At 41.6% G+C, this 23,325-nt stretch overlaps 1 protein-coding gene across 1 annotated transcript in view; it reads left to right on the top strand.

Moving 5' to 3' along the window:
* Positions 1–6,763: 6,763 nt before the first annotated feature.
* The window catches only part of NTN4 (netrin 4), a 129,569-nt gene continuing 113,007 nt past the window's right edge, over positions 6,764–23,325 (top strand). The window contains exons 1-2 of the mRNA XM_052640357.1: positions 6,764–6,863; positions 9,604–10,133. Of these exons, the coding sequence (XP_052496317.1) occupies positions 6,809–6,863; positions 9,604–10,133 (585 nt within the window). The 5' untranslated portion in view covers positions 6,764–6,808. The remainder of the gene's footprint in view (positions 6,864–9,603; positions 10,134–23,325) is intronic.

Raw genomic sequence — 23,325 nt, 5'->3', positions numbered from 1 at the left:
ACTGAGTTGAGTCCATGCAATTGAATACAATCCTATCTAATATTATGTCCATTTCTTAAAGATTTGCAATGACTTAACATATGAAAGGAGAAGTCCTATTTACCTTTGTTTAATCTAATATTGATATCATCCGACTACAGAGCTGTTTTTCCTCAGAACACTTCGTATATCTCACTGAGCACGAGTATTCTGTAGAAGTTTGGAAAATACTACTTGTGTTGATCCAGTAGATGGATTTAGTTATGACATTCTACTACAGGAGGAGTAACATGCTAGTAGAGAAAGATAGTTTAGATTTAAATGTGTTGAATTAGGCTAAGTGGAGCTGTCCATTGATGGCCCTGAAGCTCACGAGTGACATTTGGGAATAAACAAAGTAGGGTGGTGGATAAATCCACAGCTCAATGGGTTAAACTGACATTGTGAAAGTAGAAACTAGTCTATGGGTGTCTTTGCCAATGAGAAAGTTGGCAATCTAGTCTCGAACCCTTTCTTTAATTGCCTTCCTATGCCATTTCTCTTGAAAGAGGAAATGGAAAGAACCACTGTGCTTAAAGTCAGACATGCCACATTTCAAATCCTGCCTTGTCAGTTTACTTAGCTGTGTGAACTTCGCTCAGATATTGAACTTCTCGGAGCTTCAGGTTTTTCAACAAGGGGTCAACAACCTAACTTTAGAGAATTGCTATGAGAATTATAAAGTATTCATATTGTGCCTGGTAAATTATAGTTGCTCCATCAGTGCCAATTCTCTTCTCCCTCCAGTTAGAAAAGATTTGTTGCTTCATACTTTCATCTCCTGTGTAGCAACTTTCAATACAGCTAAAACAGCATGTAAAATTAAGTCAGGGCAACTCTTTTGTTTCTGCCTTTTAAAGACCCATATATATTTCCACAACATTTCACAGAAAACCCCAAATGAACTTTTTGGTCAACCAATAACTTGAAGATGGAATACTAGGGCAAGTCAAAGGACATTGTATGCACTTGATGGATTTGTGTATTACTATTTTATGTATTTAACAAAAGAATCGCCTGCAAGGCAGGAGACCTGGGTTTAGTTCTTGGGTTGGGAAGATGCCCTGGAGAAGGAAAAGGATACCCACTCCAGTGTTCTGGCCTGGAGAAGTCCATGGTCTGTATAGTCCATGGGGTTGCAAAGAATCGGACATGACTAAGCAACTTTCACAACAAAACAAAGTGTTTCCAATGTATCTTGCTCTTGTCTAACTTTTCATAAATATTAACTCATTTAATATGCATAATAACCTTACTAAGTAGATACTGTTATTATTCTCATACAGCAAATAAGGAAATAATCGAATCAAGAGGTTAAGTAACTTGCCTTAAGTCACACAGCTAGCAGGTGGCAGAGCCAGGCTTCAAATCTGTGGAATCAGATCCCATAGTCCATGCTCCTAATTACTATGCATATGTGTGTGCTAAATTGCTTCAGTCGTGTCTGACTCTTTGCAACCCCATGGACTGTAGCCACTATACTCCTCTGTCCATGGGATTCTCTAGGCAAGAATACTGGAGTAGGTTGCCATTTCCTCTTCCCCTAATTACTATACTTCTATATAAAAGACATAAATAAGAGAAATTACTCACATTGCTTACTATTCTTTCATCCTCATGAGGCCTTTGGTAGCTGTTTCTTTATCTATTTTCCTACATTAAAAAATAATTGTTTGTCTCTGAGCATCTTTTCATTAATGTCAGAAATAGCAATATGTATAGAAAGTTTTAGCTAAGAAGTATTTTGAAGAGAAAGTGTTTAAAATTTGTGTCAGTATAGTGCTGTCCAGAGGAGTTATCTCTGTAACAACATAACTGTTCTTGTTTGTTTGAACTTTCTAGATTCCATATAATTAATCTGAACAAGAAAGAGCATGCATTTTTTTTTTTTAAGAAAAGTAATGCTTACCTTCCTAGAAAAGCAAATATATTTTCAAAGGTTCCTGCTCTCTTCCTAGGAATGAACAATTATAGCCAGGAAGCAGATGAAATAAGAAATACAGTGCCAGTGGTAAGAGGCTTAGATGAAAGCATAAGGAAATTCCCAAGATGGTGTTTTTAAACGGCATTCGAAGGGAATAGACCAGGTAGACAACAAAATATAGGATTATTTGAATGGAAACAATTCTCCATTTCATTTTCTCCTAACGGTTTTCTAGTTCAAAAAGAGAAGATTGTACTCATGGAAAACTGATGGATACGCAATGGTTAAAACACAAACAAATCTGGAAATCCATGTCCTATCTCTAGTATATATTTATTGGATGATCTAAATTTGGCATTTATGTCTTTCATATAACTTTCTCTCTCAGAAAATGTGAAAAATTTTTCCTGTTCCTTCCCACACATTGATGCTTCCAGGATAACTGAGATAGTGTTTACAGTTCCATGGAGGGAAGATACTAAGTGTACTAAAATCACTATTTCAAAGTTTCTCCTTTCCTTGGAAATGTATAATAATATCAATGTATACAGTGTTGTTAAGGAGAAGGAACTGGCAACCTACTCCAGTATTCTTGCCTGGAGAATCCCAGGGACAGAGGAGCCTGGTGGACTATCATCCATGAGGTCGCACAGAATCGGACACAACTGAAGTGATTTAGCAGCAGCAGCAGAATACACTGTTGTTAAAGAATCAAATTTTCCATAAAAGTGATTATTTTTTCAGAAAATACTTATCCCATTCAGAACTAATAGTTTCCTTTAAAAAATTTAATCATTTTTAAAATTTAACAATTTGCATTTGTGGATTTTTTCCTCAATATTTATTGAATGCTTGCTATCTGCAATGTATTTTAGTGGAACTCTTTCCTCTGGTTAAACAAAATATGTTTACCTTTTATTAATGAGGCCTTAAGATATCAGCATATAAAAAGGGGATTTTAATTTGCTTGAAGCATATCAGTTGACATCATAAAACTTCTAATACACTTTTAGGCTAATGAAATATAAGCCCTAGACCTAAGTGAAGTGAACTATTAGTTCAGTTTTATTCTACACCAATTCAGACAAACCTAGAGTTGAGTTCTAGGTGCACAGTATAAGAGCAACATTGACAAAACAGTAGTATATCTGAAAAGGGGTGAATAAGATGGTTAAAGGTTTGGAAATCATGCTATACGGGCAATTAAACACTTGGAGAAGAAAATAGGAGGAGCAACACAACTTTACTTCAGACCTTCAGATACCTATCAGAAAAAGACTGGACCTATTCTATATTGTTCAGACTACTAAACTATAAACATAGGTAGAATTTTAAGGAGAAAGATTACAATAGTACCCAAAATGAAAAGGGCTGCTTTTGAGGCTTTTGTTTACTGAGATTTCTAGAACAGAAACTGGGTGACCTTTGGACAGAGATTCTGGGGAGAGGATCTGATGAGGTAAGAAGTTGCCCTCAAGGACCCCAAGGTCCCTTTTGATGCTAAATAATCCCATGATCCAATAGAAATGTCACTTACTGTACTAAGTTATAATAGGGTGACACCTTTGCAGCTTTTTGATGCTTTGCCTCTGAATTAAAGGCCTCAGATTGCTATGGGGTTTTTGGTCCTTATGCTACTTCTTATAGTTCTACCATCCCCTTTATGTTTCCCAGGTGGCGCTATTGGTAAAGAACCCACCTGCCAATGCAGGAGACAAGACGGGGGTTCGATCCCTGGGTCAGGAAGATTCCCTGGAGGAGGAAATGGCAACCCACTCCAGTATTCTTACCTGGAGAATCCCATGGACAGAGGAGCTTGGCAGGCTACAGGCTACAGGGTTGCAGAGTCGGTCACGACTGAAGCGACTTAGCATGCACAACATGCATCCTCTTTTTTACCAGGTTGCCCCAACCTTGTTTTAACAGCCTCCTGCTTCATTCTGCTTTCTTACTTCTAATATGCTGTCATCTAGGCTAACAGCATAACCAAACTTATTAACACTGCGTGGATACTTTAAGTGAAGACCTAAAGAGCTCACCTGTGAATGGTATATGGACTTTTTGCCATCAATTTTAGTTCTTGAAGGCCTTTTTTAGCTTTCTTTCAAATTCTCAGGAGTATTCTAGATCTGTCAATTATGTGGTGTCTGGAAACTTGTTATCAAAATTCCATAGGTTTGCTAAGCTTCCTACTAACATAAATTTTTTAAAAAAAATTCTAAACTCATTGCTGAAATTTTCAAAAACCCTTAATCACAGGCATTGTATGCCCTTGATTATCACTGAGCAAGATTTTCCTTAGGTAGGTAAACTTTCCCGGTATAGCATCTTCAAAATGAAAATAGAAAAAAAAAGTAACAAAAAAATTTTCAATGATGAAAACAATTTATAACCAAATTAGACTATGTAACCAAATGAAATTGATTAGAAAGCTAATTACTATTCTCTTCTGAGCTGCTCCATATATAAAATATTGGTATAAACATACAGATTTCTTTAGAATATGGGGAATCATTCTGATTTTACTGGTTTTCTTCTTAATCCCTGGTCTTTAGTATACTGCAATCGTTTTTTAACATAACCCAGTCAAAAATGTTTAATGAAAATTTACTATATATCTAGCAGGTGTTCTCAGTTAAGAATAAGAGAAAATGATAATAATGTTTTGTTCAGACTAAGTATAACAGACTGCTTGACCATTAAGGAACTCACTGTCTCCTTAAAGGAAGTAGGAACCAGTTACAGAGCAATCAAAGAAGTGTATTATCAAGGCAGCATTGGTGCAGATAGTAATGCCCTTAATATTTGTAATGGGAAATGGAGTAGTTCTGCCTCAATAGGGTAGAATCAGAAGTTAATAATAAATGTGCATTTTTTTTTCTTTTTTGAAAGTTTGCTTTGATAATTAGGTTAATATTGGTGTTAAGAGCCCTTGGACTGTTACTATTTCCTGTCATTTATTTGGTAAGAATAATATAGAGAGATGTTCAATTGACTCAATGGGAAGCATTTCTATAAGATATGAAGAAAGCCCCAACATTGCCAATATTTGAAAATTCAAAGGGTTTATTTTCTGAAATGTTATATAAATTGCTATTCCACATCTTTTGCCACTTTCCAGTGCTGGCCAGAATAATTTTAATGTCTCCCAAATGGATGATGCTGACCACATCCCAGTCCCTCCTGGGAGATATAAAGTTCTTCTATAGCCTCAGCCGAGTCATAAATAATACCTACATGTGCTCCAAAGCTCTAAATTGTCATCATCAGCAACACACACAACTAAATTGTATCTGTAAAACAGTTACTTTCCTGGAAAATATTTAAAGGCACAAAATGAACACTGCAATCAAAGACTACTTTCTACTTAACTTTTGCCAGTTTCCCTGGATGTGTGTACATAGAACTAGATTTTCATAGAACTTGCGAAAATCCCTGATTCAAGTGCTCCATAACCGGCATCCATAATCAGCAGCCCGGCACAATGCTATGGACAGTTAGCAGCTTTTGGCTGCTACTAAATCTTCTCCCTTAGGTTATTTCACAACTTTCGCAGCACAACTGGAACGACAGTGCTTGGACGAACCAAAGAGGTTATCTTTGTCGTGCCCCTGCCTCTAGACAAGGGTGTTCTTAAACTGGGCACTGGCTAATCCTGTGCCCCTTTTCTTTTAGCACCCTGAGTTTGAATTAGGGAACACTCTATATATAAAAACGGATACACCTCGGATAAAGTAAGCATTGATTGTTTAGCCAAGATGCTCTCCCCCACCCACTGAGGGTCAGCAGAGAAGCGGCGAATGGGCTCTCTCTTGCCCATAACCCCGATTGGGTGGGCGTGTGTGTGTGTGGGGTTCCATCCCTGGGTCATGAAACTTTGGGAGAAGGGGTGGCGGGAGAAGAGGGAGGGTTTGTTTTTGCTGGGGGATGTGGGAAGTAGGCGCTAGCCTATTTCGCGGTTTTTTAAGCCCCTTGGCATGCCCTGACCTGATCAAGAAGGAGTCAACTGCTCTGTGGAATGTTCCGGGAGAAGGTGGGAGACGGCCTCTAAAGGAGGCCTGTGGGTGCTGGAGGGCACCAGGGGGGTCACGCAGGGACATGCAGGGCGAGAGCCGGGAGGGGCAAGGGCGAAGCTGGGGGCCCGAGGTGACGGGCGCGCGGAGGGGCGGAGGCGGGCGGGTCAAGCTGGCAGCGAGGCATCGGGGGCGGCCAGTCTGGCGTGGGGGATGGGGTGGGGGGGCGTCCCTCCCCGAGCTGCGGCTGCGACTCGGCCTCACAGGCTACAGCGCCCCGGCTGTCAAAGCGAGCGCTGGGGGCGGGAGGGAGGAAGGGGTGGAGGTGCGAGGGGAGGAGGGCTGGCACCGGAGCGCCGCGGTGTCGGTGCAATAAAAATGCATCCCATGGAACTGCCCATGGAGAAGCAAGGGACGGAGACGCCACAGCCAGAGGAGGTGGTAAAAGCGGAGGAGGACGCCCAGGAGGCGGCGGCGGCGGCCGGGAAGTGAAAGGTCTCGCAAAGTTCAGCGGCTGCTGCGGGCGCCGAGCCCCGGGCTAGCCGCGGAGGAGCCCGCGGACTGCTCCGCTGGGCAGCGCGGCCGGGCAGGCTATGGTCCCGGGGCTTCTGCCGCCCCCGAGGTGCCCGGGCCCCTCCAGGCCGGTGCGCGAGGGTCACCCCACCTCCCGGCGCGGCCCCAGCCCGCGGCTTCCCGGCGCCCGCGCCCACTGACCGAGCCAGGCGCCCCAGGAGGAGGAAGAAATAAAGAGCCCTGGTTCCTTCCGAGGACTTGTTGGCGCTTCATCCCACAGCCGCGAGGGCTCGACTCCCTCCCGCGCGCCCGGCCCGGGTCCTCCCGGCTTCTCCCGGCCATGGGGAGCTGCGCGCGGCTGCTGCTGCTCTGGGGCTGCTCCGCGGTGGCCGCAGGTGGGTGGTGACGCTGCCGGGCCCCCACCCCCCTTCCTTCGCTCTTGTGTCCCCCATCTCGGGACTCGGGGATACAGGGGAGCGCAGGCTGAGAGCGCCGAGCTCAGCGCCCAAGGATGAAATGAGTGGCCATGTTCCGCCTCCTTTTCCCCGGGTCTCCGCTGTTTAAAATATTATTGATTTTTGTTTTTTGCAACTGCGATACACATGCCCTTGGATAACCCAATATCCTGGGTGCGCCCTGCCTGAGATAGTGCGACCTTGGTTTTTTCTCGGTTTGGACTAGTAAAAACTGCCTTTCCACTTTGTGAGGGAACAAAGGACCAGGCTCGCCATCCCCCGGCACTACATGGCCTGAGGAATGATGGGGAGGGGTGGCCCAGCGACCCTGGGCGCGCGTGGGCCGGGGCCGCTCTCTTGTTGAGAGCCATCGCCGTCGTCCCTGAACTCTTGCTGGGTACTGGGGAGCCAGGTAGGGACACCTGGGGCGGGGTGAGGGCCCTCTCTCCGGGACAGTGGCTAGAACTCAGACCCCGGCCTGGGACGGTAGGTGGTGATCACCCTAGGTTGCCAGGAGCTGGTTTGCCGCCCTGGGGAATTGGTACCCTGGCGGAGGCTCCGCGGGAGGTCGGAGGCGGGTCTGCTTCCTGTCTGGGTAACTGGACGCCGGGCAGCGGCGTCGTCAGATGCGCTCGCCCTTGCACTCCCACCCCGGCTGCCTTGGGCTGCCCTTGGCCACCAGTCCTAGCTTGCTCTTTCTAAATTTGGGAGCCCCTTCTGCTGCTCTCTCTCCTCTTGTAGGTCACCTGGTTTCCAGTTAGGGGCAAGTGCAGTTCAGGGTGTAAGGGGGAAAGAAAGTGAGGAACTATTCGGCCTCTTGGTCTCTCAAAGCATCTCGCTTGCTCCAGAAAGGAGTGTGGGCTGGAGGGACTGACGGGTGAAGAGGGAGCACTGGCACACTTCTCCCTTCCCTTACTCTGCCCCCAGAGATGCCAGCATGAAGAAAAGCCAGGCTTTAGAATCTGCATCCCAAATCCCAATCGGACTGTTAGGAGCCTCCTTGCTATATTTGGATGGTCACTTCTTTAGGGATCTCTAAGTATTGTGTCCACGGATTATTTATCTGACTCCAGTCTTCTCTGGATTGCTTCTTAGTTTTTTTTCTTTTCCTTGGTGGGGGGAGCTCTAAAATACTCATAACGTTTCCCAAGAAACTGTTAAAGGGTCTAAGCTTTTGTTTTAATTCTTGTTGCTTAAGCATCCCTGTGTGCACTTATTTATGCTCCCCAACCACAAAGTGAACTTTAATAAACCTTTCAAACCATGTTATGGCAAAAACATGCAAGCAATCAAAAGGTTGTAAATAAATATCACAAGGCAAGTGTTTCAAGTCAAAAATACGTGTACGGGCAGTATATGATTTCCCCTGAAATGCTTTACAGGTGAGTCATAGCACATTGTGTGTTTGTGTGATGTTGGCCACAAGCAGCTGATGCCCCAGCTAATCAGAAAAGTGGCAAGCAGAGTCCAGACATAAGGCATACTTGAATCTGACATTTAAAAACTATGCCTAAGGAAGCCCTTTCTTAAGGTTGCAAAGACTATGTGAGGCTCGTGACAGTCAGTGTGTGAAATGTCTCTCTTGGTCTAAGTTGTCATTTGGCTTATAGTGATAACAGTTCAGAGGTGCTCCCTCTTAAGAAGCAGAAATGTTCAATTAGCCAGAATTTGGGGTTTGACTTCCTTTTCCTTCGTTCCCTCTCTGTTTTAACTTTTAAAATAGATAATTTTAAGGTATTCATAATTAAAATGACAAGCCCAAATTAAAGGATTATATTATGTAGTCAGGATGTTAATAGGTGGATAATGTTTATCATTTTAAGTAATTTTGAAACAAAGTCTGCTGGGCCTTTGTTTGGGTGGAAGCACATGTTTCTTTAAGAAGGTGTTTTAGTTCACAGATTATGTTTAAAGGTGCTGTTAGTGGCTGCCAGACTGTAACCACTCTCCTGTTAGGCAAACAGGTGACTACTATATAACCTGTCGTAGGGAGAACCACTCAAGAGGGAGAGAGCACATCAAATAAGCTTTTCTGCCATTTGGTAGTTTAGAGGGTTTTTTCTTAGTTACATTTACTCAGCACTAAAAACAGATATTGCACATCTAAGTTCCTTAAATGAGATCCCATTGTATACGAATATCTCATATTGATTTTCCTAGAGAATTTGTCCCTTCATATTTTTGTCTTAAAAATATGGTAGAATTCTATATTCCCTCCGTAATGCATTCTCATACACATATTAGATAATGCCAAGGACTCAAATTATGTTTGAAAGACTAAACTGAGTGATCTTAAAAACATTGTTGGTTTTTAGTATTATTTATGTCATGGTTTCAAAAGCAAATGAGTGTGTTTCAAAAATAGAGACTGTTTAAAAATATTTGAAAAGGTTTAGGTCCATTATCTTTTCCCAGTGTTTTCACTTTCCTTCCTCTCACCCTTTACCCAAAGTGATTTTATTTTCTTTTATGTGAATTGTACATCTGAACATGAAACACACATGCAGGCACACCCTCATACACTCATGCACATTCACATACTTCCATATTTGCATTTGGTAGAATTTCCTCTTTACTGAAAGTCTCAGGGCAACATGGGGACTGTTGAAGATGGACTGGATGGACAGAAGAGCTTTCCAGATGGGTTTGTCTTGAATAACATATGCTTTCCCATCTCTAGGACTGAGTGGAGTGGCTGGAGTGAGTTCCCGCTGTGAAAAAGCCTGTAACCCTCGGATGGGAAATTTGGCTTTAGGGAGAAAACTCTGGACAGACACCACCTGTGGTCAGAACGCCACTGAACTGTACTGCTTCTACAGTGAGAACACTGATCTGACTTGTCAGCAGCCCAAATGTGGCAAATGCAGTGCTGCCCAGCCTCACCTGGCTCACCTACCAGCTGCCATGGCAGACTCCTCCTTCAGGCATCCTCGCACGTGGTGGCAGTCTGCTGAGGATGTACACAGAGAAAAGATCCAGCTAGACCTGGAAGCTGAATTCTACTTCACTCATCTAATTATGGTGTTCAAGTCTCCCCGGCCGGCAGCCATGGTGCTGGACCGCTCCCAGGACTTTGGAAAGACATGGAAGCCTTACAAGTACTTTGCAACTAACTGCTCGGCTACATTTGGCCTGGAAGACGATGTTGTCAAGAAGGGAGCTATTTGCACTTCTAGATACTCCAATCCTTTTCCCTGCACTGGAGGAGAGGTAAGGGCACACGTTTAGCTCTACACTGTAAGTAAGGTAGAAAAATGTTACCAGCCCACATTTTTTTTAAAGCATGAAGGTATACTTGTAGCAACATGAATGAAATTAGAATTTTTCATGAGCTTTATTTGTCATAAATTATTTCTCACCCTGAGACATGCATGTGGAATCATTTTCAAGCGGGTTGCCCACTGGCTAGGTTTAAATCGAATTCTAAGATTTTAGTTTTTTTTTCATTTTAAGGAAGAGTAGATAGGCAACATTATCAGTTTACCTTAGAAGTTTAAAAGACTACTGATGTCTTCGGTCTGCAGGACTGCTTACTGTGCCTCTGCAGGGGCAAGCCTTACTGAGACTGCCTGTTCCTGGAGCCCATGCCTATCTTCCTGCAAAGTTAACATAAATAGGAAGTAAATAAAAATAAAGCCAAGGGAGGAAAATACTATGTTTGTCAGAAGGATACTTTTGTATAACAGAGGAGTTTTATTGTTAAGATTAAGAGACTGCATAGCAAACAAATGAAGCTAGTTTCTTTTTAGATGCAGGAATTCTTTCTGGGTGCACACACACACATCAGTTGCAGCTCAGGCTCCTGGGTCTATCCTGGGTGCAAGACCTTCTCAGTATCACTCTGCAAAACAGCCCCTTATCTACTAGTACAATTTCTATACAGAATGTTTACTCTTTGCTTCATATTTCCCATTGCTTAAGGGGGAGACTTTTTTTTTTAATTTATATGGAGGTACCTAGAAAGCCCTCCCCTCCTGAGATATATGAAAACATGGAGTTTGGAGACAATTGGGTGAAAGCAGATTTAGAGTAAAGTACCTTCAATGTATAGATCAAGAAATATCAACGTAGAAAAAAAAGAGAAGAGAATATAGTATTTCTAGTTCTAGCACGTGACACAGAGAGTAGATAAGTGGTAGAGACACAGAGAGTGGATAAGTAGATAAGTGGTTCCCAACTAAAGGTGATTTTGTTAACGGGATATTTGGCAATGTCTGGAGACGCTTTTGCTGAGCGTGGGGGTGACACGGTTGGTGTCTAGTAGATGGAGACTGGGGAGGTCACTCAGCCTCCTACAGTGCGCAAGATAGCACTCCTCCCATTCCGGTTCCCAGAAAAGAATTAGTCGCTCAAAATGTCAGTAGTGTCAAAGTTGTGAACGTCTGGACCAAGTGTTAAGCATACATCCAGAGACTAAGATAATCATTCTTCCAGCAGTGTTTATATTACTATTCATAGATTTCCCAGATGAGTATATTTAGTAAATATTCATCGAGTCCCTACTAGGTGTCAGGCAGTGCTACAAATTCTGCCCTTGGTTTGGTGCACAGGGGTACTGATGGAAAGATTGGTTTGGCTACTTCTCCCCCCTGCTCCCATAGACATGTGGACTTTCGCCATGTTATCCAGCTGCTGCTGTTTCTGTGTGCGCTCTGCAGACCTGGAACAGTGTTACTGGCACCAGAACCAAGGAGGATACGGCACAAGCAGCACGCAGATGGTGTTCCATTCTTATTCTTCGTTCCATTCTTCCTTAAGCTGGCTTAGTATTATAAACCTGCGTGCACCCTGTCACGATGGATATTTTTCCAGATACCAGGACAGGAAAGAGAAAGATAAGTTAGACTCTTTGTTTTCTTCTGTGGAGAACACTTTGTGTTGCAAACAAATGAATGGCTTGAACTCTCAAATTGCTTTGGAATTGATCCACAGGTTCATATCAGTTCCTTCCATCTCAGTGCTACTGGGTCATGTTATCTATGAAGTAGCAAAAATAAGAGTTTCAGTAACTAGATGGTAGGCCTGCTTGCTTAGCAAATATCATATTGAATGTATTTCTATGGCCCAGAAATTACTTAGAGATCACTAAAGTAATGACTAAACATTTATTTACTCTACTGCAGAGCAAAACCTTGTTTTCTATAAAGCCAAACTACTTATTGTCATCAATGCTTACATCAAATTTCAAGCAGGTAGAGACTAAAACTTATGGTAGATTGATCTTTCAGTGTGCAGTCACCTTTTATATCTAGTTAAAAATTTTTTTTATTGTAGTTATTTCAGTAGACATATTTCAATGGCAAGAAAAACATTAAATGCCATCTAGTTCTCTCTAGAGCATTACTTGCAAGTGTATGTTAAACCATCATAGAATTTCTTTCCCTTAGAGACAGGTTTGGGAATGAATCTTTCCCCCCTGAGTTAGAAGAGAATCTTCCTCAAAGAGAAGGACCAGAGGAAGCCTCCTTGGAAATGGTCATTATCTACCTCTTCTTTGTTGCTTTGGAATATAAATTAGTGCTGAGCTACAAATTAATTTTTCAGTACAACTCTGTAGCATCAGTCACTACTTTTGAAAACTGAGCAGAAAAATAATCCAATTAATCTAGCATTAAATAAGCAGGCTCAGATTTCATTTATTCCTTATTTATAATACTGTAGACCTTTATGTTCCTCCATTCTACATAAGACGTCTCAGGCCTTCTCTAGGGATTATCCTACTACTTAGGCTAACGTAAATATACCCCAGTCTTTAAATTTGTTTCCATTGTCCATTCTGAAATACTTCTTTGGGCTTTTTAGGGCTTTAGAGACTCCTGTCATTTCATGTCTAAGAAATCAGATACGTCCATCTTCAGAGTGGAAGGCACCAGTCATCTGAAAGAGGACTTTAAAAATACAGGCCTCAAAAATCCACACAGAAGAATACTTTTTAAATACAAGTTTAAGTTTACATAAAACCTTCTAAACCGGTCAGCAGTTTCGAAGAACAGGATATGATTATCCTACAATGTGTCTCATTATAGGAGAGGAGATTGAGGCTCAGAGATAAGGCGATTTGCTCAGCTTACAATTAGTTGGGCTTCCCTGGTAGCTCAGATGGGAAAGAATCTGCCTACAATGCAGGAGACCTGGGTTCAATCCCTGGGTCAGGAAGATACCCTAGAGGAGGGAATGGGTACCATTCCCAGTATTCTTGCCTGGAGAATCCCATGGATGAGGAGCCTGGTGGGCTATAGCCCATGGGATTGCAAAGAGTCTGACAGGATTGAGCGACTAACACTTTCATACAGTTAGTTATGTGACAGAGCTCGGACTAAATCACAAAGACTAAGTATAGTATTTGTTTCATAAAACCATGTTCTCTCACCATTACTGACCTCTAAGAGTTGATAGCAAAAAGATGTCTGCCTTTACCCTTGCTCACTCTCTCACATTTGCTGTTCATTTGGATGTGACATGAAGGTAAAAAAAAAATTGGCCAAACAGCTTTCTCCTAAGCAAAAGTGTCCTCTGAGATGTTGATGGTGTTCTGGGAATAAAAGTTTCCATAGCCAGACTAGGTTGGGAGACACTGACTGGGTTTAACAAAACGAGACATTTATAAACACATAAATATTCTCATTATGTGTCCTGTATCTTCAAATGGGAGGTATAGGATGGGACATTCCCAAACTTATTTGCCCATGCAGTCCTGTCTTTGCAGAACTCCAATTCTTATCTTTTAGAACTCTAGAGATCTTCAGAGCATAACTTGGGAAATGCTGGGGTGAGGTATTAAGTGCTCCCAAAATCCTGGTGAAAGACACAGACAGGAGGAGATATTGTTCATGGGGCACAAAGTTTCAGTTATGAGAGATGAACAAGTTCTGGAGAACTAATGTACAATAGTATGACTATAGTTGGAGAAGGGAATGGCAACTGACTCCAGTATTCTTGCCTGGAGAATCCCATGGACAGAAGAGCCTCGCAGGCTATAGTCCATGGGGTCGCAAAGAGTCGGACACAACTGAGTGACTAAGCATGCATGCATTCATGACTATAGTTAACAACACTTTATTGTGTACTTGAAATTTGCCAGGAGGCTGTATCTTAAGTATTCTCACCACAAGTGCTGAAAAGTGGTGACTATCTGAAGTGACAGAAATGTTAATTAGCTTGAATGTGGTGATTATTTGACAATATTTATGTTTATCAAATCAGCAAATTGTAAACCTTAAATACATATAATTCTTAATTTCCAAATATACCTCCATTTTTTTTTTTAAGGCACAGATGGGCCTGGTGCTTGGCATGGTAGTGAGAGTGGGGGTGGGGAAGACAAAACAAATTAGCTAAGTTATACAGTATGCCAGAGTGTGATGTGTTCTAAGGAGAAAATAAAACAGGATAGAGGATGTGGGGAGGGCTTCCCTGGTGGCTCAGATAATCTACCCGCAATGCAGGAGACCTGGGTTCGATCCCTGGGTCAGGAAGATCACTGGAGAAGGAATGGCTACCCACTCCAGTATTCTTGCCTGGAGAATCCCATGGACAGAGGACAGCAGAGCCTGGCAGGCTGTATAGTCTATGGGGTTGCAAAGAATTGGACTCGACTGAGCAACTAACACACAGACGGTGGGAAAGCTGGCAGTGGAGGGCTTGCTGTTCTTATAACAGATTGAAGGATTTGTGTTAGATGAAACAGACAGTGATAAGAACTCTGAGTTCCTGGCAAGATTTCATGAGTGAACAAAATCTATAATTAAGGCTTCCTTCAATCTTTCGATATGGAAAAATGAAGTTGTGTATTAAAATAACAAACATTGGTAAAAATCCCTCTTGCTAGTGTTTTTTAGAATGAGAGCATTTGAAAAGGAACTTGAATGTCATAGATGGAAAAGCACATGACTGATGAGTAATCTGAAGCCTGAAAGAATTAATGTCTTGTCTACAATTACTCAGCTGAAATGTGTATTTCCTGACTTCTTGCCTAGTGCTAACTCCACTGTACTATTGGCTTGGCTAAAAAGTTCATTTGTGGTTTTTCTCTAATATCTTATGGAAAAACCTGAACGAACTCTTTGGGCAGCCCAATCATTTGAAATTCCTTGGTGTCAAGCTGTGTAGTGTGAAAGATGCAAAAACTATATACATTACTTTTCCTTTGTAGTGCTTACAGTCTAGTGTGTAAGAGATTAAATATCATTTATGGACTGATTTGTTAAGTAATATGAGACAGTGCGTGATTAATTCCCCCTGTATGTTGTGCAAGTCCTATGCTTTTCAAGATTTGAGTATTTGTTTTAGGCTTTTGAAGAGGATTACATTTCAGTACATTGTGATAAAGTCAGTATGGCACAAATGTGCAGAAAATGATATATTAATCAGGGTTTTATAGGTATTTACATGTATCAGGTACTCAGCAATATTTAGGATTTTTAAAGTGAAAAGATAAAGTAATACACAATTAGGAATACTTTCGAGACACTACTCTGGTTAGCTACTTGTTTTCTTCAGTCATTGAAATATGCTCTTAATTTCCAAATAAACCTCCATTTTTCTTTTTAAAGGCACAGATAGGCCTGGTGCTTGGCACACTAGTGAGAGTGGGGGTGGGGAAGACAAAACAAATTAGCTAAGTTATACAGCATCATCAGTCATGAGAGTCATGGTGGCAGCTCTTATCTACTGAAGCTTTCCCATATGCCAGGCATTCTGTAGGCTTCTCTACATCCCTTATTTTCAAAAGAATGCTGTTAGTTGGGTTTCAGTGTCAACCCTATTTTACAGATAAAGTCCTTGAGACTTAGTGAGTCAGGGTAACTTGGTCAGAGGAAGTAATCGATGCTGGAGTTGGGATGACTAGATTGCCTTAAAATTATTTATATAATTAGATTTTATTATAACTCAAAAATTTAAAAATAAAACAAAATTAAATTGCTCTGGTAATTATTAAACTATAAAATTTACAGTTTAATTGATCATTTGTAATATGGCTATGTGAAATTTGGGCTTCCAAGGTGGCGCTAGAACCAGCCTGCCATTGCAGGTAGATATGAGACAGTTCCTGGGTGAGGAGGTCACGGCAACCCATCATGGGATTCTGGTGAGAATTCCATGGACAGAGGAGCCTGATGGGCTATGGTCCATGGGGTCGCAAAGAGTTAGACATGACTGAAGCAACTTAGCATGCATGCATGAGAACTTTGTATAATAAAGTTATTTTTTTTTTTACATTAGATAGAAAAATAATAGGCAAAGACTCTTTGCATTTAATGTTACCCAAGATGATGGTAAAGAATCTGCCTGCCATGCAGGAGACCTGGGTTTGAGCTCTGGGTCGGGAGGATCCTCTGGAGAAGGGAATAGCAATCTACTCCAGTATTCTTACCTGGAGAATTTCATGGACAGAGGTGTGTGGCGGGCTATAGTCCAAGGGATCACAAAGAGTCGGACATGACTGAGTGACTAACAGAAGATCATTTAGCATTAACCATATGGGAATGAGTATTAACAGTTCTTCAGTACCATTTAGCATACTTTTTATTGATTGCTTTGTTTGTTGGGGGGTGGTGTGGAGGAAATACTTTTTATCTAGTTGGTAACGGCTTTAAGTAATTTTTCTTAGTTGTTAATGTTATGCTTTGAAGCATGTTCTCAGCTATAATTTTGTTGAATTTTTTTGAAAATAAATGTTTTATCTGTTTGTTTAGAGTGCTTTGATTATCTACACCCTGGGGCTAGGCTACTCCCTTCCTGTAGGGGTGGGGCAGGAGACTTATAAAAGCACATTAAAAAAAATTGCCTTTAGTTTAAGGAAAACCCTCAGGATGGTTATCAATTAAAATTATTCAAAGAAACTACATTAAAAATTAGAAGAAACCCAGAGATTAAATCAATAAACTTTGATTGATTGGTTTCAATGGGTGGATTTTTCCTCTGCAAATACTTTCTTTGTAGCTATTAAAAAAATCTGTTTAGCATCTGTTTGCTCCATATTTGCCAGTATTTCATTGAAATATTGTGGAAACTTTGAGAGATCAGATTGCAAAATGCTGAGTTAGTAACTGATGATTCATGTTGAAAAATTAAGGCTAGACAATAAGGAACAGACACCTGAAGGTCAGGTAGGCCATACAAAGTAGCTTCCTACTAAGGGATGGAGAACGCAAACCAGAATGGGGGTTCTTAGGGGCTGGGCACTTTGGAAGATGAGGGAAATGAGTCATTCCAGAGAATACGGAAGTTATTGCTTCTGATCAGTAATCAGAAGTGTCTGAAAAGTCATTGAATATAAACCGTGTCTCTTCTGCACACCCACGTACTCTGTGTCTCTCACATGCAACCTTAGAAAGCATCACTACGAACAAAGCTAGTGGAGGTGATGGAATTCCAGTAGAGCTATTTCAAATCCTGAAAGATGATGCTGTGAAAGTGCTGCACTCAATATGCCAGCAAATTTGGAAAACTCCACAGTGGCCACAGTACTGGAAAAGGTCAGTTTTCATTCCAATTCCAAAGAAAGGCAATGTCAAAGAATGCTCAAACTACTGCACAGTTGTACTCATCTCACACGCTAGTAAAGTAATGCTCAAAATTCTCCAAGCCAGGCTTCAGCAATACATGAACCGTGAACTTCCTAATGTTCAAGCTGGTTTTAGAAAAGGCAGAGGAACCAGAGATCAAATTGCCATCTGCTGAATCATGGAAAAAGCAAGAGAGTTCCAGAAAAACATCTATTTCTGCTTTATTGACTATGCCAAAGCCTTTGACTGTGTGGATCACAATAAACTGTGGAAAATTCTGAAAGAGATGGGCATACCAGACCACCTGACCTGCCTCTTGAGAAGTCTGTATGCAGGTCAGGAAGCAACAGTTAGAACTGGACATGGAACAACAAACTGGTTCCAAATAGGAAAAGGAGTACGTCAAGGCTATATATTGTCACCCTGCTTATTTAACTTCTATGCAGAGTACATCATGAGAAACGCTGGACTGGAAGAAACACAAGCTGGAATCAAGATTGCCAGGAGAAATATCAATAGCCTCAGATATGCAGATGACACCACCCTTATGGCAGAAAGTGAAGAGGAACTAAAGAGCCTCTTGATGAAAGTGAAAGAGGAGAGTGAAAAAGTTGGCCTAAACCTCAACATTCAGAAAACGAAGATCATGGCATCCGGTCCCATCACTCCATGGGAAATAGATGGGGAAACAGTGGAAACAGTGTCAGACTTTATTTTTGGGGGCTCCAAAATCACTGCAGATGGTGATTGCAGCCATGAAATTAAAAGACACTTACTCCTTGGAAGAAAAGTTATGAAGCAGAGACATTACTTTGCAGACTAAGGTCCGTCTAGTCAAGGCCATGGTTTTTCCAGTAGTCATGTATGGATGTGAGAGTTGGACTGTGAAGAAAGCTGAGCACCGAAAAATTGATGCTTTTGAACTGTGGTGTTGGGGAAGACTCTTGAGAGTCCCTTGGACAGCAAGGAGATCCAACCAGTCCATTCTAAAGGAGATCAACCCAGGGATTTCTTTGGAAGGAATGATGCTAAAGCTGAAACTCCAGTACTTTGGCCACCTCATGCGAAGAGTTGACTCATTGGAGAAGACTTTGATGCTGGGAGGGATTGGGGGCAGGAGGAGAAGGGGATGACAGAGGATGAGATGGCTGGATGGCATCACTGACTCAATGGACGCAACTCTGAGTGAACTATGGGAGTTGGTGATGGACAGGGAGGCCTGGCGTGCTATGATTCATGGGGTCGCAAAGAGTCGGACACGACTGAGTGGCTGAACTGAACTGAACTGAACTGAACTATCTCTTCTACTCCTACAGTGTTCACTTCTTGAAGAACTTCGCCTCTTCTCTCATTGTATTCGCTCTGTGGCTCCTAGACCCCCAACTTCTGCATCTAGCATATATCCCCAGAAGGCATAAATGTCCAAATACGTTCAGACAGTACTTTAGGACAGCGAGGAGGCTGGTGCTGAATTGAATTCTGTGAAATTATAATACTATTTATTAAATGTGTCAGACGTTACACAACTCCTACATATCCTTTCAATCTAATCATGATTCATTCATTCTTCTTACAAATGTTTATATACTGTCTCCTATGTTCCAGCTATTTTAGGAATGGCGGGTACAGAGCAAAAAGTCAAAAATTCCTGCCCTTGAGATTACATTCTAAGTGTGAGGTGCTAAACAAGTTAAGTAAATAAAATATATGGGATGTTTGATAGTAATAAGTGTAAATTTTATGAAAAATAAAGAAGCAGGGAAGGGGACTAGGTAGTAGAAAGGGGGTTTTAAATGTTTAGACAGCTTCCAGGGAACGCCTTAATGGGATTTTTGAATAAGGACCTGAAGGGAAACAGAAATGAATCATGGATATGTCTAGAGGAAGGGCAAAGGTCCTGAGGAAGTCTACCTCCTGCCGTCAGGACAGTGAGGAGGCTGGTGCTGAGACAGAAGAGTTGAGGTGTAGTATAACAGGTGAGGTCAGAGGCCAGAGAGATAATGGCAAGCTATGGGAAATTATGCAAATCCTCATAAGCAGGTGTCCAGGATGGCCCAAATTTACACCAAGATTTATTAATAGTATTCTTTTTCACTCTCAAAGAGGTCCCAATCCGGACAATAAATTTTTATAAAGTCATTGAGTTTTACTCTGAATGATACTTGGACGCCATTGGAGCTTTAAGCAGAGGGGTAATATGATCAATTTATTTTTAATATGATTTCTCTGGTTTGTGGGTTAAGGAAAGACCAAAGAGGGAAGCAGAGAGACCAGCTAGAATGCTATTGCCAGTAATTTCAGGCTAGATCTGGTGGCGCATGAACAGAAGGTTGCAGTGGAAATGGTGAAAAGTAGTTGAGTTCTGGATCAATGTTATGGATAAAGCCAAGAGCATTTGTTGGCAGGTTGGGTGCAGGTGTGAGAGAAAGAAACAGATAAGAATGTTTCTAGCCTGAGCACCTGAAGAATGGGACAGCCAGTTACTGAGGTGGAGAAGACTCTAGAAGGAGTAGATTTGGAAAGGAAAGTCAGGAACTCATACGTGGACACATTAGGTATGTTGCCTGTGACACATCCAAGTGGAAATACTGAGTAGGCAGTTGGTTCTGGGAGTTTAAAGTTCAAAGGGGAGGTCTGAACTAAATATATACATTTGGGAGTCATTTGCACAGAGATGATATTTAATGCCATGAAACTGGATGAGATCATCAAGGGAGTGGGTGTGGACAGAAAAGAGGAAAGTCCAAGAATGGAGCCCAGGGGAGGATCAAAGTTATTCCATTGACTCTGCCATTACCAAAAATACTTGCAACTGCCCAGGCATATACAAAGACCAGTCTTACCAACCTGTAGATTCAATGGCTGTTTAATTAAGCAACATCATGAATTTGAATAACATTGACTTGGCACTGGCAATACAGTGGGTACAAATTCTAAAATGAAAAGTGAGAGGGAAGGCATGATATTTGCCACTTTAGATTTGCAAAAGATGAATTAAAACAAATAGGGAGACAGGAAAGACTGGTCAGATAATGATGATAGAAAAGGGAGAGGGAACAGTATTGAAGGAGAAAGACATCCTTGAAAACGTTATGCTGAAAGAAAAGTGCTGATTTTAGGGGCTTTCAGATTTTAAGGGCCTCACGTTCCATTTTATCTTGACTCATCCAACTTTTAATCCTTTTTTGACCCTAAATTCCAGCTATAGGAGAAATTTGGCAGGATGATTTTTTAGAAGTCATTTTTAATATCCATGAGCTGTCACAGCATTGGAAATGAAATTAACATAGAGCACTGTACACATTTTTTTCTGCTTAACGAGTTGCGAAATTTAATTTGCAGAATGTGATGGAGAACATCTACCTAAGGCAAGAATGTTGTGCAATTAATCTCATTTATGTAAAAGTATTTACATTTTCACAATCTCAGAAAATGTTACTGTTTTAATGAATGTTTAATTGTTCTCTTAAGGAGAAGAGAAAAGTATCATTTAGAGATCACAGTAAAATGTGCCAGTTTCTCTGTTGGGCATTTTGTATACATCTCACTTTAAGAAACAAGCTCTTTTCCTGGATGGTTTGTCTTATTAACAAACAAAAAGAAAACACTGATCCTCTTTCTTGTCATATTTCACTTCTCTTCCTAACTTTCCTGTAACAGAGAGAAGCAGAAGTCTTTTAAGGCCTCTGCTATGTTTGCAGACATTGCTTTACACTTCATAATCACATAGTTCCTAAAACAAAACAAAAAAATTATGAAGAACATTCAGATGTTTTCTGGGTGACATCATCTGTGCTAACACTATCTTTCAGCAGCTACTGGAAAAGGTTTTGGTGTTTTAAAATTAAATTGAAAAGAGAAAATTTAATCACTCTCTTATACTATTTAATCTCTGTTAAGAATTTATGTTTCTTTTTATGTCAGTCAACCTGACCTTTCTGAAGTTTCTGAGGTTTTCCATGAGCTCCTTTTGTAATTGATTCCTACAGTTTTCTCATATCCTGTATCCCAGTGAATAGCCTTCTGACTCCACCCCTACCTCCAAATAAGAAGCAAAGATAAATGGAGGGCACATGGACCAGTGCTCTGGCTCTCCCAGGAGAACTAGGCATCTCATCTCCAACAACCCATGTTTCCCCTCCCAGCACATCTAAAGGGGTAGGACACTACAGTCACCCTGTTGGAACAATAGCTCCCTCTCTGATGATTATCAAAGTTCAGAAGAACTGAGGTCCACTTAGGGGATCCTTCCTAGAACAGGGGGTGTAGTGAAGAAGTGTAGTTTGTAAAAACAAACAGGTAATTAATTGTCAACTCCTCCTCTGCAGATCCCTAGCTCCCTTCCTTCCCTTATCAATTCCTATTTTTGTTACTTTTGGCCATTTTTCTTTCTATTTTTTATTTCTTCCTTTTAATAATCTAGTTATGCCACATTAGACCACTTATTTTCTCTCCTCTCTGGCCCCCACATAGCTATTTGTCTGCAAAAGTGGGCATGATATCTAGCTTGTTCCCATGATTTTCTCTTGAATCTTCTATGAGTCTGCTCAACTCCATTGACCCCTTGTCTGTCCATCTCAGCCCAGTTCTAATCAATTCTACTGTTCACCTTCTTATTCCTTCAGCTAAAGAGCTGAACTCTAATGGTAAAATAATAACACAATTGTGCTTAGAGATGCCTCTACAAGTTTTTTTTTTCCTACTCTGAATGTGGCCCTTAAATTACCCTGGAAATTCTTTTCTTCCCTTAACTCTTCTCCATTCCTGTAGTGATTCTTTCAAAGTGTCTTCTCCTCTCCCTAAGACCCCTTCTCATACTCATTGCTTGCTCTCAGCCACAGAGCTTACCTCTTGTCTCACTGAGAAAATTAAAACTGAAATGAATGGTATTACTGTCTAACCCAGAAAGGCCCATCAAGACAAAAACTGAGACCCATATTCCATCCTTTCTCTCCTTCACCAGCTTTAGACATTCACCAGGGCCTGTCCCATTCTGCTACTGGAGTCTCTTTTGAGTCTGTATGCTTCTCTCCATCTCTAAGCTACCAGTGGTGGTGCAGACCATTTCTGTGCCTTATAGATATGTCCCCTCTACCTGAGAGTTCACTCTGTTCGGTCTTGCTTGCTCCCCAATCTATTCTCTATGTTGTACTCTGAAGGATCTTTGTGAAATCCAAAATGTTTCTCTGCTTAAAACCCTTCACTGACTCTCCAGTTTCCTCACACATTGTCCACACTGTTTAATGCCAGGCCCTTTCTGAATGTCTGCTGTCTTAGCCTCCTCACTGCCTCTTACGCCCCAGCCTCCAGCTCTACCTGTGGAACTGCTTGTTTACCCCAAGGTGCCATGCTCTTTCTCATCCCCTGACCCTTGCACACATGCTTCCGGTTCCTGAGATGCTCCTCTTCCTGAGTCCTACCTCTATCCATTTAGCTAAGTTGTCGCTCATATATTCTGGGGAGACAGATAGATAAAATAATAGATAATTCCTACTCATCCTTAAGGACTTGGCTTAATCTTCACCTCTTTCCCAAACTGTGGGTTAGGTGCGTGATGTATGTGCATCATGTACGTGCACTCTTGGCACACATTCACCTCTGCTATGGCATTCATCACATTGTTTTGTGAGTTCCTTAAGACAGTCCAGACCACACTTTCAGAAAAACTACCCTTGCCTTTAACATGTTGCCTGATAAATAGTTGTTTATCAAATACATGGATTCTGAGGCATTCAGTTTAGTCGCTCAGTCGTGTCTGACTCTTTGTGACTGCAGCACCCATGGACTGCAGCACGCCACGCCTCCCTGTCCATCACCAACTCCCAGAGTTTAATCAAACTCATGTCCATTGAGTTGGTGATGTCATCCAACCATCTCATCCTCTGTCATCCCCT

Source organism: Budorcas taxicolor, chromosome 5 (genome assembly GCF_023091745.1).
Source record: "Budorcas taxicolor isolate Tak-1 chromosome 5, Takin1.1, whole genome shotgun sequence".
Lineage (NCBI taxonomy): Eukaryota > Metazoa > Chordata > Mammalia > Artiodactyla > Bovidae > Budorcas > Budorcas taxicolor.
Note: the sequence above shows the minus strand (reverse complement) of the source record. Positions and strands in the feature narration are given on the sequence as shown.